This window comes from Helicoverpa armigera, chromosome 30 (genome assembly GCF_030705265.1).
Source record: "Helicoverpa armigera isolate CAAS_96S chromosome 30, ASM3070526v1, whole genome shotgun sequence".
In the NCBI taxonomy this organism is placed as follows: domain Eukaryota; kingdom Metazoa; phylum Arthropoda; class Insecta; order Lepidoptera; family Noctuidae; genus Helicoverpa; species Helicoverpa armigera.
Window position 1 is genome coordinate 4,793,379 of NC_087149.1, and position 19,394 is coordinate 4,812,772.

Here is a 19,394-nt window from a genome sequence, read left to right on the forward strand (position 1 = left end):
AGGGTTCCTTGCCCAAAGAGTAAACCGGGACCCTATTCCGTCCGTCCGTCCGTCTGTCTGTCACCAGGCTGTATCTCATGAACCGTGATCGAGAGTTGAAATTTTCACAGATGATGTATATCTGTTGCCGCTATAACAACAAATACTGAAAACTAGAATACAATAAATATTTTGGAGGGCTCCCATACTACAAACTTAATTTTTTTGCTCATTTTCTAAATAATGGTACGGAACCCTTCGTGTGCGATTCCGACTCGCATTTTCCCGGTTTTTTTATACATACACGTACAAAAATGATGCTCCTGGCAACATTGTGAAATTAAAATGTAGCGGGTACACCAAGAACGGCAGGATGGAAATGCTCGCGCGTATATCAAATATTTCCTGAACCATTTCAGCGAGACAGTTGAAATTTTCAGATTTGATGTATTTCAGTTACCGCTATAACAACAAATACTGGAAACTAGAATACAATAAATATTGCAGGGGGAATATTATAAAATAAAGTTGTATAAATACCCGTCAGACACTCGCACATTTTACTTCGACTTTATATCTTTATGTTGCTTGTCGTGTCGGATTACCGTCCCATCGGGTTATGAGAGTTAAGGAATAGTGAGTGCACCGGTGTCTGCGCAAATACTCGTGCACTATAATACGTCTTGCGCAGCTGGCTGATCTCCTTATATGAGAACAGCCGCCGTAGCCTATAATCGGCTAGGAGGACATCATGTTGCTTGAGAAAAATTTTCGTAAGTTGCAAGAAGTTATAAGAACAACTTAAGGGGTTTTACATTAGTTAATGTTTGTCATATATATCGTGAATTAATTACGCGACCTAAAGCTTATCTACCTACACTTCTCTCGCAGGTGATTTGGGGCGACGAAGAAAGCGGGCGCACATGGGACGACCACGCGCTCCGCAAACAAGAACTGCGAGAGATCAAGATGCTGCAGAAACAGGAGCAGAAGCAGTTCCAAGACCTCAACGCTAAGGAGAGCCAGCTCAGAGAGCAGCAGGATAAGAGGTCAGTAGGGCACTCAGTAACAGCCGTTGACTTGCTTACTAGAGCCGTAAGATGTTGACTAGTCCGATATAAGTAATTTCATAGATATAATAAATCAATCATTGACCACAGAGCATCTTGGTCAGATGATTGTGGCAGTGCTTGTCTATGCGGTTATTAGTGCCGCAAGCACTTTTTTTGTGGCTGAAGAAACCAATAGCTGCGTGACACACATAGATAGAATATTATCAACAGAATTAGTATGACATAATAATATTTTGTTTAACAACAAAAAACATTCCGAATTAAACATGTTTGAAAGTGTCATTGTTTCGCATTTTTACTACTAAATATTATATGTAAGGTTGTTAATTTAGTTTTTAATTTCATGTTTTTTTTTTATTCAAAATATGTAAAGGAAATAAGAATATAACAAGTCCTTATAAATATATGTATTTACATTAATGAAAACTTTGCGTCTGAAGAATTAATTTGTGGTGGCCATTATGTGGCTGTGGGCCAATGTACCCTTATTCTGATTTTTGCAACCCAATCACTGGATCAAAGGCCTACATATGTCTTTCACTGCCGCTAAAAATAAAAAAATAGAAAATCAATTCTATATCACGTATATCTGCGCTCCGAGATACAACGGGTTAATCAACCTCCTTATTCCCCAGGTTCGAAGCCGAACTAGTGTCCCTAGGCCGAGCCCACGAGGCCGACCTCGAAGCCCTAGCCCGCGCCCAGCGAGCCTCCGCCGAGCGGGCCGAACAACAGCTGGAGGCCGAGCTCCGCCACGCCGCCAAGCGCCTCCGCGCCGACCACGAGCGGGACCTGCGCCACTTCAGAGACACGCTCAAACAGGAGCTTAGGTTGCTCAAACAGGTATTTAATGTAATCTATACTAATATTATAAAGAGGAAAACTTTGTTTTTTTGTTTGTTTGGTTGTAATGGATAAACTCAAAAACTACTGGACCGATTTTAAATATTCTTTCACCATTAGAAAGCTATATTATCTGCGAGTAACATAGGCTATATTTTATCCCGGTGCGGGCAGTAGCTCCCACGGGACGCGGGTGAAACCGCGGGAAAACGGCTAGTATAACCATAAATTGGTAGGTCCCGGTTCTCATCTGAACATATTAGGCCGTCGTCAAGGGTAGTGAGAAGCCGGAGAGTCTGGCATCATACGAAGAGGGTTGTTGCCCGGGTAACTGGGATGAGGAGGTCAGATAGGCAGTCGCTTCATGTGGCACACTGGAACTCGGCTATAGACTGGAAGCCGACTACAACATGGTTGGGAAAAGGCTCGGAAAATTCCTCTCTTGTAGACGAAAATTAAGGGTTGAATGTGATATTTAGATAAAACTTTATTTGAAGCTAATTTTTTCCCAGACATTTTTTTTTGGTATGTAATGTACTTATTTTACCTATAAGATAATTATTTTTGTATCACAGGAAGTAGAGTTAGTAGCAAAAGAACGTCGCAAGGACGCGTACCGCGTCCGGCGAGCTCGCCTCGACGCCGAACACGGCGAGCGCGAGCGAGCATTCGTGGCCGCGCTCGCGGACGCCGGCGACGCCGTGCTGCGACGCATACACGATGCTCATAGAGACAGGCAGGCGTTAGCTGATACCCAGTACCTGCAGCAGAGGCATCAGGTATGTGTACAGTGATTCAATAGCAGACTTAAAGTCATTCACTCACTCAGTTGGACATTCAGTTAGGCACTCGGTGATACACTCAGTAAGACAGTCGAACACTCATTCATACACTCACCTGGACACTCAGTCGCACACTCGTTCACATAGTCACATGCCCACCCACTAATTCGCCCACCCGACGCCGAACACTCATTCATACACTCAGTCGCACACTCACGTAAACACTCAGTCATACACTCAGTCAAGCACTCAGTCACAAACTTGGTCATACACTCGGTCAAATAGTCAGTCATACACTCAGTCGCACACTCAGTCACACACCCACCCACTTATGCACTCACTCACCCGACGCTGAGCATGGCGAACGCGAGCGAGCATTCGTGGCCGCGCTCGCGGACGCCGGCGACGCCGTGTTGCGACGCATACATGACGCGCATAGAGACAGGCAGGAGTTAGCTGATACTCAGTACCTGCAGCAGAGGCATCAGGTATGTGTACAGTGATTTAATCGCCGACTTAAAGTCATCCAGTCACTCAGTTGGACACTCAGTTAGGCACTCATTCAAACGCTCGAGACACTCACACACACACTCGGTCATATACTCAGATACACACTCGATCAGACACACACATACACACACACACACCTAGACACTATGTGCACTTATTTACTCACCCACTCAAGTGGGTTCACTCACTCGCTCGACGCATACACGACACGCATAGAGAAATAAAAGTATTAACTTAAGTTATTTATTTTAAAAATAGTATGGTAAGATTGAGATTGATTACGAATAGTGAATGAACAGTGCACCTGCTTCTTCGCAAATGCTTGTGCACTATAACCTCCATAATATATTAGAACAGTCGCCGAAGCCGACAACCAACTAAGACATCATTAGATTGAGCTCACTAAACTCCCCCCTCTTCCTCAGATAATGCGTACCCGCGAAGCAGCCCTCTGGGAACTAGAAGAGAAACAGATCCACGAGCGTCATCAGCTCGCCAAGCGGCAGCTGAAGGACGAGTTCCTGCTGCGGCGCCATCAGATGCTGGTCAGGCATGACAAGGAGCTGGAGCAGATCAAACGGTACGTCTTATACAGGCACCAGGGATGTTACCAGCTCGCCAAGCGGCAGCTGAAGGACGAGTTCCTGCTGCGGCGCCATCAGATGCTGGTCAGGCATGACAAGGAGCTGGAGCAGATCAAACGGTACGTCTTATACAGGCACCAGGGATGTTACCAGCTCGCCAAGCGGCAGCTGAAGGACGAGTTCCTGCTGCGGCGCCATCAGATGCTGGTCAGGCATGACAAGGAGCTGGAGCAGATCAAACGGTACGTCTTATACAGGCACCAGGGATGTTACCAGCTCGCCAAGCGGCAGCTGAAGGACGAGTTCCTGCTGCGGCGCCATCAGATGCTGGTCAGGCATGACAAGGAGCTGGAGCAGATCAAACGGTACGTCTTATACAGGCACCAGGGATGTTACCAGCTCGCCAAGCGGCAGCTGAAGGACGAGTTCCTGCTGCGGCGCCATCAGATGCTGGTCAGGCATGACAAGGAGCTGGAGCAGATCAAACGGTACGTCTTATACAGGCACCAGGGATGTTACCAGCTCGCCAAGCGGCAGCTGAAGGACGAGTTCCTGCTGCGGCGCCATCAGATGCTGGTCAGGCATGACAAGGAGCTGGAGCAGATCAAACGGTACGTCTTATACAGGCACCAGGGATGTTACCAGCTCGCCAAGCGGCAGCTGAAGGACGAGTTCCTGCTGCGGCGCCATCAGATGCTGGTCAGGCATGACAAGGAGCTGGAGCAGATCAAACGGTACGTCTTATACAGGCACCAGGGATGTCACCAGCTCGCCAAGCGGCAGCTGAAGGACGAGTTCCTGCTGCGGCGCCATCAGATGCTGGTCAGGCATGACAAGGAGCTGGAGCAGATCAAACGGTACGTCTTATACAGGCACCAGGGATGTTACCAGCTCGCCAAGCGGCAGCTGAAGGACGAGTTCCTGCTGCGGCGCCATCAGATGCTGGTCAGGCATGACAAGGAGCTGGAGCAGATCAAACGGTACGTCTTATACAGGCACCAGGGATGTTACCAGCTCGCCAAGCGGCAGCTGAAGGACGAGTTCCTGCTGCGGCGCCATCAGATGCTGGTCAGGCATGACAAGGAGCTGGAGCAGATCAAACGGTACGTCTTATACAGGCACCAGGGATGTTACCAGCTCGCCAAGCGGCAGCTGAAGGACGAGTTCCTGCTGCGGCGCCATCAGATGCTGGTCAGGCATGACAAGGAGCTGGAGCAGATCAAACGGTACGTCTTATACAGGCACCAGGGATGTTACCAGCTCGCCAAGCGGCAGCTGAAGGACGAGTTCCTGCTGCGGCGCCATCAGATGCTGGTCAGGCATGACAAGGAGCTGGAGCAGATCAAACGGTACGTCTTATACAGGCACCAGGGATGTTACCAGCTCGCCAAGCGGCAGCTGAAGGACGAGTTCCTGCTGCGGCGCCATCAGATGCTGGTCAGGCATGACAAGGAGCTGGAGCAGATCAAACGGTACGTCTTATACAGGCACCAGGGATGTTACCAGCTCGCCAAGCGGCAGCTGAAGGACGAGTTCCTGCTGCGGCGCCATCAGATGCTGGTCAGGCATGACAAGGAGCTGGAGCAGATCAAACGGTACGTCTTATACAGGCACCAGGGATGTCACCAGCTCGCCAAGCGGCAGCTGAAGGACGAGTTCCTGCTGCGGCGCCATCAGATGCTGGTCAGGCATGACAAGGAGCTGGAGCAGATCAAACGGTACGTCTTATACAGGCACCAGGGATGTTACCAGCTCGCCAAGCGGCAGCTGAAGGACGAGTTCCTGCTGCGGCGCCATCAGATGCTGGTCAGGCATGACAAGGAGCTGGAGCAGATCAAACGGTACGTCTTATACAGGCACCAGGGATGTTTACGCGAGTTACCTCGACCCTGGTACATAACGGTATCCAGAAGAAATATGGTGGGTTTTCATCATCTCCATCTCCCGAGCCTTTTCCCAACTACGTTGGGGTCGGCTTCCAGTCTAACCGGATGCAGCTGAGTACCAGAGTGCAACAAGAAGCGACTGCCTATCTGACATCCTCAACCCAGTTACCCTGGCAACCCAGTACTCTTTGATAAGACTAGTGTTTTGGTAAGAAAAACGGACGTTTATGCTGTCGGTGAAAATGGGTCTCTGGTGATGGGGTTGTTCGCGCGAGTTACCGAGGCCCTGGTATATAAAGGGCTCCAGGGTACAAAAAGGAACATGATAGGGTTTAGTCAGTAAGAGTCAGATACTCACTCATCCTGTTGTCCTTTGATAATTTTCTGCCAAAAAAGGTCTTAGGTTCACCCAAGTAGAACAGACTTTTTTTGAGTTAGTATAAATTGTTTTACATAATATTGCAATAACAACTTGTATGACGTCTAAAATTATTTCAATCTGTGTCAGTTAAAATAAATACATAAACTAATTTTCCAATCTCTTTACAGGAAAAACACCCGCAAAGAGGAAGAGCTAGCGAAAGTCCAGGCTCTAGAGAAGCGATCTCTGCCGAAACGCATCCGAGCCGAACAGAAGGCCAGAGAGATGATGTTTAGAGAGTCTCTACGCATCAGCGCGGTTAACGCGCCGAGTCATGAGGATGAGCGAGAAAGGTTGAAGAAGGTGAGGTCATTTAGACACTCAGTCGGTCAGTCATTTTGGCACTCAATCGTTCAGTCATTAGGCAGTGGCAGTGGTAGTGGTAGAGTCAGACAGTCCACCAGTGAGTAGGTCAGTAGGACAGACAGTCTGTCGGTCAGTCAGTCAATTCGTCTGCTAGTCATCCGAGCCGAACAGAAGGCCAGAGAGATGATGTTCCGAGAGTCTCTGCGCATCAGCGCGGTTAACGCACCGAGTCATGAAGATGAGCGAGAGAGGTTGAAGAAGGTATGTCATTTTGTCACTCAGTCGATCAGTCATTTGGTATGTCAGTTGTTCACTCAGTAAGGCGTTATGTTAGTCGGTTGGTCAGTTACGCAGCTGGTCATTGGGTAGGTCAGTTAGGCAGTTAGTGGGTTCGTCAATAATGCAGTCAGTGGGTCAGTCACTTAGACAGTTATTCAGTTGAGCAGACAGTCTGTCGGTCAATCAGTCAGTTAATCTATTAGTCGACTAGTCAGTCAGTCGATCGCAAGGTCAGATATAGAAGCGATCTCTGCCGAAATGCATCCGCGCCGAACAGAAAGCCAGAGAGATGATGTTCCGAGAGTCTCTGCGCATCAGCGCGGTTAACGCGCCGAGTCATGAGGATGAGCGGGAGAGGTTGAAGAAGGTGAGGTCATTTTGTCACTCAGTCGGTCAGTCATTTGGTATGTTAGTTTGTCGGTCAGCTAGGCATTCAGTCAGTGGGTAGGTAAATTAGTTAGTCAGTGGGTAGGTCAGTTAGGCAATCAGTGGGTCCGTCGATTACACAATCAGTTTGTCACTTAAACAGTCATTCAGTTGAGCAGACAGCCTGTCTGTCAGTCAGTAAGTTAATCTGTTAGTCTGTCTGTCAGTCACTAAGTTAATCTTTTAGTCAGTAAATCAGCTAGTCGGTCAGTCAATAATTCGATCATTCAGAAAATTAACTCGTATTAAAATGTGTATATGTTGTTTCTAGTTCCAAGAGAACGAGAAGCGTCGTTACCGTGCTGAGCAGCAGCGCCTCGCGACGAAGCATGCCAAAGCCAGGGAGGAGCTCAAGGCCGCCGGAGAGGTAATATATAGCTTATTATTATTTTTTATATGGCTTATACTAGCTGTTAACATGAATTTAAACCGAGTTCTGAGAGAACTACTGCTCGTACCGGGATAAAATATGGCATTGATCCATTCTAGGTTTACAGCCAAGTAAGGGCGAGGTGATAGTAACATTTGCTTCACAATTTTTCGTCAATCTATGTAACTGTTACCAGAATCGACCAGCGCCGATACCAGCTTTTTTTCTATAAACATTCTGTATAACAATTTTCATTTAAATTGAGAGTTATTTTCGAATTTATAAGAATTTTATAGTTTCTTTCCGCGTCGTGGGGGCTTCGATAAATAATTTGCTTTACATCGGAAGAATTTTCAAATCGGATAAGTAGTTCCTGAGATAAACATATTGAAGCAAAGAAATGACGTGCATTAGAGCATTAATCTAGAAGCTATATACTATTTCTATACAAGATAGTGTGACTTCACTAAACATAAAACAAAGCCTACCCGTAAGAGAGGTATACTCAAAACTTGCAAAACCGCAATTTTCAACAACATATAGTCATAAAGTTTTATTTACAACCTACTCGATAAAAAACGCCTAGCCAAAGTCTAACCACAATTTCTCCCCACCAGGCGTTACTCCGAGAACTGGAACAATACCAGAACGAGAAACGCAAAGCCCTCATGAACCATGAGAGCAACAAGATGAAGGCAGTCGAGGAGCGATACTCCCAGGAGCTCAAGGAGTGGAGAGCTACCCTCGGGGACAGGAAGCTGGTGAGTACTCTGCAGTACCTTGGGGGAGAAGGTGGAGACAGACCGTGGTCAGCTGTCATTTGCTCAGCCTTTGCCAAACTATGTTGGAGTCGGCCTCCAGTGAAATTGAAATAAAGAATCCTCGCGTCCTTTTTTTTTGACGACGTCAAAAATCATCAAATGACCCCTCCCGCTGTGGGTTAGCAGCGGTGAGGGAGTGTCAGACTCTTACTGACTAAAAACCGTCGTGTTCCGTCATAGGCCTTTTATGTACCAGCGCCGCGGTATCTCTTTGAACATCTTTGGCTGTCGTTACGGCTAGTTACAATCTGATATCCAGTCTTAACTAGGGGTATCGGGTTGCCCGGGTAACTGGGTTGAAAGGTTCAGATAGGCAGTCGCTGCTTGTGGCACACTGGTACTCAGCTGCATCCGGTTAGACTGGAAGCCGACCCCAACATAGTTGGGAAAAGGCTCGGCAGATGATGATGACTGTACAGTCTGATTAAATAGCAACTCTTCAATGTGAACAGCAAAAATATATAATATTTTTTTCAAAAGTTTACTTTTGATATTGTAACTGAATCGTTGATTTTGACGTTGAAGTGTTGCTTGTTAATTGAAGTGAAGACAGCTGTGTAATACACCTATTATTGTATTTTTATTGGTAATGTTTTTTTATTATTACTTGCAGCTCAGATTTGTTCGACGTATCTTGTGTGTTACACAATTGTCAAAATACTTTTATCCCAATTTTTTTACTAGGTCTTGACAAATCTATCAATTTCTGTGTTTTTTAGGAACTATGTCCAAAATTATGTGGTTTCCCCTTTACATGTTTTCAGCGTGACGTATGCATGATATTAAAATTGTGACGCTGACTGTACGCTAAGTAAATGCTAATAATAGGTAATCTAAAAAATAAGGCTAGATCAGAGGATCTTCTGGTATTGAATATGCTTTTAAATGAACAACATCAGCTGCAAACGGATATCAAGTAGCATATATATAATTCTGATTTATACGCCATATTACTGCCAAGTTTCATCAAAAACCGTTCAGATATTTGCGAGTAAAGAAGTTAGACGCTCTCACAAACAGAACATTAATATATTAGCATATATTGTACAGTCGGTGACACAAGTTTTTCAATATGTATAAGGCATGTGATGTATATAGCTTGCATTATGGTTTGGGTGGATTGTACGCATGTGTTTTACGCTTATATGGTAAAGAGAATAGACTTTTTTTATAAACAAAGTATTTTGGCAAAATAAAATGTAGATGAAAATAAAGATGGCGGATGGTAATTTGTATTTGGTATTAATTTAAGAAACACACGGTTCGACCCGTGTTCAAAGGGTAATACTTCCCGCATCTAGAAAAACACATTCTGAAACTCAAGACTATCCTTCTTTAAAATTTCATCTTAATGGGATCAGTAGTTTTGACAGTCAAGTTACTTTAAAATTATGATACATATTAATAAGTATAGTAAAAACGGCTTTATACTCAAACACTCCAAGTGCCTAATATCACACTTATCAATTTTGCACGCATTTTCAGAAATTATACACACATTCACGCACAAAGCACGCAACACAACAATAACAAACACAGCAAATAACAGTTTTTTTTGAAAATATTTTCAAAAAGTACCAATTTATTCTCTTTGTCATATAAGCAAGCATGTATGTTCATAGCTTGTCACAAATAATGTAAGGTGGTGGCTTATAGGTGAAGGTTTTCGTCAAAAAAGGTTGTAATCAGTTCTAAAACGTGTACCAATACAAAAAAACTCCAAAAAGTTTGGTTCCAAACGCGTTTCAGAACTTCCAAAAAGGTTTGCATACACGTTTGTATACGTCCCGTGTCGTCCCAGGTTTTAAAAAGAGTTCAAATGTTAATACCATCCTATTCTAAACAGAATATCATAAAAAGCTTCGAGAAAAACTTGGATGACCATGAGAAAAAGTTTGGCATACCCATAAAAGATAGAAGCTTGTATCTCAACGCTCCGTGGCCTAAAAATGTACTGCAGCACGTGCTAAGTGCGTATCAACAGCGGACATCCTTCATTGGGTCTCTATCAAGATCTCGAACCAGTCTTAATTTCTTATCAGCCGCTAACACACCTAATATGGATAGGCGAAGAAGCATCAGCCCTAGTAGGACAACTAAATCTGCTGCAACCAGTGCTAATAACACCACAAAACGAGGAAAATTGACTAAAGGACATCGATACGCGTCCACTTCCAACTTGAAGTTGGTTTCCGACAAAATATCCGGTTTCTCTGTCTTTAACTCCAGCGATGATTGGAGAAGAGAACCTATTATGGCGTATGGCGACGACAGACAGATCACAGAAGAATCAGAGCGTCCGAAAGACAAAAAACTAAACAGACAATCAATGTCGGAACATTTGTTAAAGACAGAAATTACTCAGCCGATGAAACGGAGTATTTCTCAGCAGAGTTTGAAGCAAGACAGAGCTTTAGAAGCCGTTATGATTGACTTGCCGTCTCTAGAGACACCTTACTCTACAATAAAGAGCGATAGAAGCAATAGTACTTATACTATAGACTCTGATGATATGGAGACTCATTTCAGTAGATGGGGTCCCGTAAGAGGGTCCAATAGCTACTCGAACTCGGAGATACCTGTGAGTCAGCTTTCGACGTTGAATGTTAGAAAGTCAATCTTGTCGGATAAGACAGAGGGGCCGCCCGATTCAAATGTTTAATTCGGTTTTGGATGTGGGAGAGAGGTATTTTAATGTTTTAAAGTTACTATAGATTTTTTTAGTGATATTGTTAAAATTTAGAAAGTTCTAGCAGTAATATTGATCTTGGAATTTAAGTCTCTTCCAAATTATGTGCGATTGGTGATGAAAAAATTAATCCCTTATCCCTATTTTGTGTGTAAGTCCTGATAACGTTGATTTTCAGACTGTTTTCTCTTCGACCATTTACCCATTCTATACATGTAAATAATGTATTAATTAAATAACAAAAATTGCGGCACACAATTTTATTATCTTAATAACAATGCATAGGTTGTCAAAAATGCTATACATTTAAATATTTCAAAATATTGTTGGCGATTTTTGACGTTATTCTCAATTTTGAAATGCAATACAAAAGTTAACATATGTGCCACGTTCCTTAACAGTTGTTTCACTAAATCGTCCCTCAAACCTATTACACAGCAAATATATCTTAACCTTAAAATGCAAAGTTTCAAATGTATGTACATATTCTAAGATCTCTCCTTTAGTCTTAAAACTATATATATATTTTTTTTGTCAAAATTACAACTTTTTAAATATTTTTATTTTCTCCCTGTAACTTCTGCCATTTCATCAACTGCGGTTGTTCTCATATAAGAAGATAAAGAGATATTTTCCCTAGTTGGTTTTGAAAAATAAAATATGAAAATATTTCACACTCACTCCCGCATCCAAAATTGTTGTTTAAATATTGTATTATAGTATTTTTTTTTTATTTAAAATGTTTTTGCATTGTAAAATAACTTCCGTCAAATATGAAAGCTTTATTTTGTCTTACACCATAAAACTATTGTTTTTTTATAGATACAGGTTGTTGTTTTTTTCAAATTATTTTTTTTTATTCAATCCTTAAATTCTCCTGTATTTTAAATGTCATATATTTGTTTATTTTTGCTTGCAAAAACATTTTGAAGCCACTTCTAAAATTATTAGTTATATTAATTCTTATTTACTAAGTCGCTTTTGCTAAATTAAAACCTATACTGGTCTTTGTAATTTAAATATTGTATATTTGTGTTATATGCTGCGATATATACTCTGATATTATTATAATTATGTATATTATAGTAAAATATATAAGACCATTTCGATGTCGTAATATTTGATGTTATTATGTTTCCGAAAAAATATATAAAAAAAATTCGTAACGAAAATCAATACAAATAAAAACATCGGATATAATAACAGTAAGATTGCTTCCAAAATGACTGCCGTTTTCATAAAAAGCATATTTACGGTTCTTTTTAACTATAAACATACATACATCAAAAAGGCTAAATATCGACTTCCTAAATAATATACAAAAAAGTTCCTTATTATAAACTTGCCATTCATGAGATGAGAGCACCAGATATTTTAGACCCTCGGGTCAAAGAACAAATGTTTGCATCAGTCGGTTTTCGGTCCTCTGTAAGTTTTCAACTATACATCTGAATATAAAAAATACTATGGCCTTATTGGCATGTATTATATTCTTATATACAAGCTTTACTACTGCCAAGTTTCGTGAAATTCCATACAGCAGATTCACTTTTATAATATTTACAAAAAATCTGGTATCTTCACCTCAATTGCCAAAAGTCACTTCCATTTTGCCAAATAGCTATGCTTCCTGCTTATTTGTAAAATAATTAAGATGACGATTGAAATAAGTAATTATGAAAAAATATATATCAAAGGAAAATTATATTGTACTTAACATTCCATCCGTTCTTCCATTTTTGGCTAGAGTTAGAAAATATATGCTTCTCAATATTGCCAATATAATTAATATATAATACATACTTGCCCATAGTTAGACTGTCGTTTGCTTGAAATATCGGCTACAGTTTAAAATAAATAATCAAGTATATTAAAGTCATAAAAATAAAATTGTCAGTCAGAATTTTATATAGTTAATAAATACATATATTATGTAGACTACGTATAGATTAGTTCGGCGCTTTTGCGGATCGCGGGGGGAGATAATTAAAAAACGGCTTAAAATATATAAAAATAATAGAATAAATATAAAATATATAGTTTAGTTTTGTAGGTCGTGAAAATTCCTGACTTGAAACCTGTCGGAAAAATACATTCGCGTCAAAGAATAAGCGTGATGAAAGGGTAAAAAAATAGTGGTTCTAATTAGTCCGCATTTTAGATTGGCAAAAAAATATTTTACACGTATTTTTTATATTAATAAAATATTAAATATATACTAAGATATAACGCAACATAGATTGAGAGCGGGGGCTCGTGACGTCACGTCTATGTAAAATTTGGACTAAAAAGTGGCAAAAAATGCAATCGTGTTGTATCTTCGTTGTTATTTGTTTGTGAGAGAAAAGAAAAAATACGTGTCTATTATTTTAGGGTCGTGTTATTATACGTGTCCATTCACCATGCCTATTAAAATATTGTCCAAGTCGGCAAAATATAGTTAGAAAGTAATTTTTATTCGATGTGCCTCAACCCAAAGTCTTAGGTTAGAAATAATTATATTTGAAAAGTTGAATTTGATATTTTTAATTGTTATTTCTATTGTGTACAGGGTGTATTTTTTGAATGTCAATCTTGAACGGTTTTCAAGTTAATATGGTCACGTCGTCAGTGCAACTTTTCAATATATTTAAAAAGTGATTTTGACGACTGTCGAGTATATGAGACACAAAAATACATCCTGTATACAAATACACCCGCAACGGGAGCAAAATAATTATATAAAATAAAATTATTATTGTTAATAGTAATTAAACGAAATGCGACGTTCTAACGAAGTTATTAATAATTATTTTAAATTAAATAATTAGTAAAAAATACCCGTTAAATTATGGTCAATTTCAAAGAATCGAATGATCCGGTTAATACGTTAAATAATTGTTTTTCTAGTGGAACTCTTGTTATTTTGATATACTATGATGATGCCATCCTAGCCCATTATCGGCCATGGCGGCTGTTCTCATATAAAGAGATCAACTTTTCGACTGTCATATACCACGCTAATTTTATCTCGATTAAAATAATAATCAGTTTTAAAGTCAAAAAGTGTGTATCTATTATTAATTTTGTAAACTTTTCACACATTCCATTAATGGCCTAACCCCGACTTTATACTTGTATGTCGCTTCCATAAAAATAATGTAGGTAACTTCCATGAGTTGTAAGAAGTAAAAAAATTGCTGTAAGCGACTTACGACTTACTTACGTTATTAACTTAGAAGTGTAAAGGTCTTATAATATACTTTTCTTTATTTCAAAGTTACTAACATAATCTATTTTAATATTATCGTGGATGCCATCCGTAACAATTAATTTTCTACTAATTATTTCGTTGTACAAAATACTATCTTTTATAAATAAATGTTTATTGTAAATTGAATTTTGCATTGTTTTTTGAAAGATGTTTTAATAATTAATTGTATTATAAATTAGACTGTATTGTTACGAGGCTGTAATTTTTAAAATTTTTACTGTTTCATCACTACTGTACAAAGTAAATTGAAAAACATATTTTCCAAAAAAACTTTGGATAAAAATAATAATTGAAGATCAAATATAATATTTAAAAATGTTCTTGCTACATTATTTGCAAATAAAGATAAGAAATATGTTATATTTGTAAACAAAATATTATAACATCCAAAGTATTAAAATTTTTCTGCTGCAAAAGATTTAAAATAGTCATATTAGTGATGAAACAGGCGTAGGTAAAGTTTTACCCTTACCCATTAATTATAAATACGATTCGTTACCCTTTTACCCTAGGCTTTCAAACCTTAAAACCAGTTTCAAATACGTTAAAATTGGTTTCGAAATGTAAAATTGTTTTTCTTTTTCTATTCTAAAGGCTTGACGGAAATGATAAGCTAGCGATGTCTTTATTTTTTTCCTGATTTCTAGATAACAATTTTCGTTTTAGTAGGTTATATTGCAAATCTATAAAATAGACCTGTACGATATCTGTATGATTTACCACTATAGTTAAGTAAACGAATTAATAGAGAGGATATTTACTATATTTTAAAACATCTAAAGCAAGAAAAACATGTTTTATATAACATAAAATATAGTAAAAGTAAAACATAAACCAATTCGTTTATTTCCGTCTATATTTCTATTTGTAATAAATATACGATTTTCTTAGGTACTAGGTTAACCATTTACCCATTTTTTACGTCAATAGTAGTCCAAAGTAATGCATGTATATTTTTAAATAGTTTTCTAGTTTTAATGGTTATTTACTCTCATCGCCTTTTTCATTGTTACGGAAGTCGATGTATAGTTTTCATCAATCTTAATGACCGCTCTGAACATCGTACGATTCGCTGCATGTAAACCATTTCACATATGCTCAGAAGCTAGTTGCGAACTGCCATTGAGTTTGGCGAGAACTGTGCATTCGTATTTAACACTATAATGATATTATATATTTGATTTTAAGTTAATTTTTAATGTTCTCATTGTCATTTCCGTAAAGCTAACCCCTAATGTACAATCCATTATTACGCGTTTCTGTGCGCGTAAAGTATCTTATTTTAATTTTATTTTAAAATAAATCATTTATATTACGCAAATTATAATGTAAATAAAGATGTTATGTTTCATAGTTATTATTGTTTTTTTTTCTTTTTTAATATATTGGTGTTGGTTGTTTAACATTTTGGAAATATAATTTGCTTTCCCTGAACTTAATATTTCAGAAATGAGACAAATAAAAAATTGTGGGCTATATTTTATTAAATAATTTTGGGTATAACTTATTAAAAAGACAAGCTATTACGCCATTTAATATTTCAGCTTGCTTAAAATGACTGCAGCTGCATTGGTGATATACTACATACAAATGCCTTATTTTAGAAGCTAAGAGTAAACTTAGAACCTTTCATTTTACCCCTATCAACGTTATTTTACCCCTTCACTATGTTAGTTCATCTTTTACCTAGGACCGAGTTCATCGACAATATAAACGTCCGTTTTTATTAAAACAACTGTTGACTTTTATCTCCTAGTATGACTGTTAATTTCTCCAACTTTTTTAAGTTATGCCCTATAACCCTATAGGGTCCATATTGTTTCTAGCCTGTAAAATGCCACCTGTATAACATATGGAGTGCTAATAAAGACTTGAGTATTGAGTACTTTGAAATTTGAACGTGAAAATTCATAGTAAACAGTTGTTTTAAGATAATTGACGTTTATATTGTCTTACACGTGGGTCCAAGTTGGTTTACCCTATTCTACGTTGTCTTACCCCTACAAAACGCAAATTTACCCCAAGCTTCTAAACTAAGGTACAAATAAGGATGACTCCACACCTAACGACAGTTGTACATAGAGCCTTTAACACAACAAGTCGCGCGATTGAAAGTCGCAACGCATGAGCATGTGCTTACAAATTGGTGTATTGATGATGATGTTTTGTTAAAACCTTATGAAAATTGAACGTCGAGATATTTATTTTATGATTTTGTAACAAGCAGGTTTGTAAAAGATCCATAAAAAATGGATTTTGTTCAAGCAGTAAGATTTCTTTTCATTATTTGCTTGAGTTTAAAAACAATATGGCTGTTAGATTGACCGTGACTGTTAACTTGATTCATTGGTTTGTAAGTCCGAAAACGTTTTCTTGACAAAAAACTTCAGATTGAAATTGTCAAGAAATGCAATACATAGTTTGATCCCCGTAGAGCTTACTCAATTTTAAACAAGGGTAAGATTAGAACCTTCCCTTTTACCCTCATTAACGTTGGTTTACCCTTCACTATGTTTGTTTATCTTTCACCAATAGTACAACAAACAATACAGTTTACTATATATATTATTTAAAAAAGAGCTGCATGAAGTTCAAATGTGAGAGTCCCAGTTTTGTAAAGTCAGTAAAAAAATAACTAACAATATCTCGACGGTCATATAACGAAAGGTTTTAACAAACCCTAACAATACACGGAATGCATTAACGACGTGGTGATGAGTACTGCCTAACACTGGACGGAGGATGCAGCATGGTATGTGGACTTGTATTACTGCACCTTTTTATTTTAAAGTTGGCTATAGGAGACCATGCATGTAGATGGTTTGATAAGGAATAACATTTTCACCGACACAGTTGAAGAAAACAGCTATTAATCACAAACATTAAAACCTCTGATAGTCGAAGGCATTTGGGTTTATGAACCTAATACAATTCCCAATGCAAGGTTAGCCAAGAAGTTACCAAGAAATTTTCCGCTTTATTTATAGGGTTGCACGATTCAACTATAACGATAACTAAACCAGCTGTGAAATTGCCGCCCTTTGGTCAATTCGGCGATCAACAACCACGGTGAAAAAAATGTTGCTAGACCGATCCAATACATATAAAATTGCTGAAGAATTGGCCCTTCATTGCTTGCCTATAGGAAGAAGAAATGTTAATATTATTAACCATAACCTAAAGCGTAGCTAGATTATAGATGCATGTGGTCTCCTATAGTTATAGAATAGAAAAACCTTTTTTTGACAGCGAAATCTAATTATAATGTTTTTCGTAAATAACAAATATGTACAAAGTGTTTTGTATGTTCTTTCTTAAGCGTCAGAAAACGGTTTGCAATGGCACCAAGTTCAGCACATTCTTACATTTCAATTGGATTATAAATATTATGATAGTTGAAGTTTTTTTGTTTCATCAATTTATGCATGGAGAATGATACTTTTAGTGTTTTGATCATGATTAGTCATCAACAGGAATTAAATAATTCTTAGTGAAATACTGAATTTCTCTGATTATATTATATTTTAATTTACTTATTATATTGTAAACTATAATTTACTTTTTACTCACACAAAAAATAATTTCACAGGCGCTAGAAGAAGAATTCACAGTCCAGCTAGAGGAGCAAGAAAGGCAATCAGCCAGCAGCCGAATGCCCCCTCCACCTTCAACCATGCCACAACACAGTTCTACCCTCCATTCATCACGGACTAGTCTTGCTTCAAGCCATTACGACTAGACTTCACACACACATATAGTCTCCGTGACCTTCCATGGAGGTTTTATAACTTACTTCCGAGGCGGTGTACGCCTAAAAAGGACCAATAAACACTGCCGGAGCTGTGTGTGTGTAAAAAAGACAGACTCACCCAAATAGTTCGGTTTTACGCCGCTAGATGGCGTTGTGTTCAGTAACGTTAGTTGCAAAGGTCGGCGAGAGATGGCGCTGTTTTCAATGTTAGACTGATGTTTTATTATGGATGTAAAGAATTGAGGTTTTCCTGCGATTCAGGGAATCGATGGAATAATGAAATGTTTTAATAATAAATGTACCCGAATTTGTCAGCACTTTTCTGTCTAACTTGGGTCTTAACTTGAATAAACTTTCTTCGGTCTCTGCTTTTTGTGAAGAGACGAAAAGTAAATTTTCGAATTGAAAGTAACTAAAATAAACCCCAGTATTTATCTACTTAATTAGGATTATGAAATGGGGCCTAAAACGCACAAAAATAAGGCTAATTAATTGCTTAGTTAATTTTAACCTTTTCAACGCTAAAATGGCGACGCTGGCGGGAATTATCAAATTAAAATAATACAACGTTTTTGAAGAAATTTTTAGACTAATATTAGGTAGAAAGGACATTTAAAAAATTTTAATGGCGATTACGCTAAGAGGGCAAGTATTTTACACGATTATTACGTCTGTAGTGAAATTGTTGTTTTAAATTATTGGATGGTATCAACTGTCTTATATGATTGGAATATAAAGGTTGCTTTTAAAAACTTATCCATGTTTAATTCAATCAAGCGAGAAAGTGCTTATTCTATTAGCAATATTTACCAACTATTCAATTATTTTGAATATAACAAGAAAATAATACGCATCGGCTCGCATTGTCAAAGAAAGCAAAGAAAAGAATTCGCGTTCTAATTCGCATTGCAAAGATTTTCGACAAAACTTAACGTAAAATATTGTAAGTGCGAACTGTCTTTTAGCATGGTTACCAGATACTAGGCTGGTATTGCCAGCAGTGAAAAAAGGAATTGAATAAACTAAAGAGGTGCTTTCGCGAAGATTGATTGATAAGCAATTTTAATGTGTGTATTGGGATTAATAAATTAAAGTCTAGGTATTTGAAGGAAAAATGAAATTATTGGACAGCATCATTTGTGAATAGGAATAAAGTCAAATGTTTTTATTTCAAATAGCTGCATAAACGCAAATCACATGTTCTACCGATTTGCAATCCTTCTGTAAGGATCTTAGTCAAAAATTGTCCTGCAATAAATCAAAATACTTAATTAGAAACAAATTTTGTCTAGATTAATATTTTAGCGTTACTAGCAGTGTTGCCAGTTTAAGAAAAATATCAGAATAGTTTATAAAAAGTCGGGGATATAGCAAAAATGTACCGACAGCTTCTTATGTTTTTTTTTTTTTAGATATTATCT

The 19,394-nt window shown here is 38.5% G+C and overlaps 1 protein-coding gene across 1 annotated transcript in view; it reads left to right on the forward strand.

Annotated features, from left to right (window-relative positions):
• The window catches only part of LOC110382689 (serine/threonine-protein kinase 10), a 58,022-nt gene extending 42,443 nt beyond the window's left edge, over positions 1 to 15,579 (forward strand). Inside the window, exons 20-27 of the mRNA XM_064043100.1 lie at positions 871 to 1,028; positions 1,688 to 1,895; positions 2,471 to 2,674; positions 3,613 to 3,767; positions 6,207 to 6,381; positions 7,361 to 7,456; positions 8,077 to 8,220; positions 10,127 to 15,579. Coding sequence (XP_063899170.1) covers positions 871 to 1,028; positions 1,688 to 1,895; positions 2,471 to 2,674; positions 3,613 to 3,767; positions 6,207 to 6,381; positions 7,361 to 7,456; positions 8,077 to 8,220; positions 10,127 to 10,942 — 1,956 coding nt within the window. The 3' untranslated portion in view covers positions 10,943 to 15,579. The remainder of the gene's footprint in view (positions 1 to 870; positions 1,029 to 1,687; positions 1,896 to 2,470; positions 2,675 to 3,612; positions 3,768 to 6,206; positions 6,382 to 7,360; positions 7,457 to 8,076; positions 8,221 to 10,126) is intronic.
• The last annotated feature ends 3,815 nt before the right edge of the window (positions 15,580 to 19,394 follow it).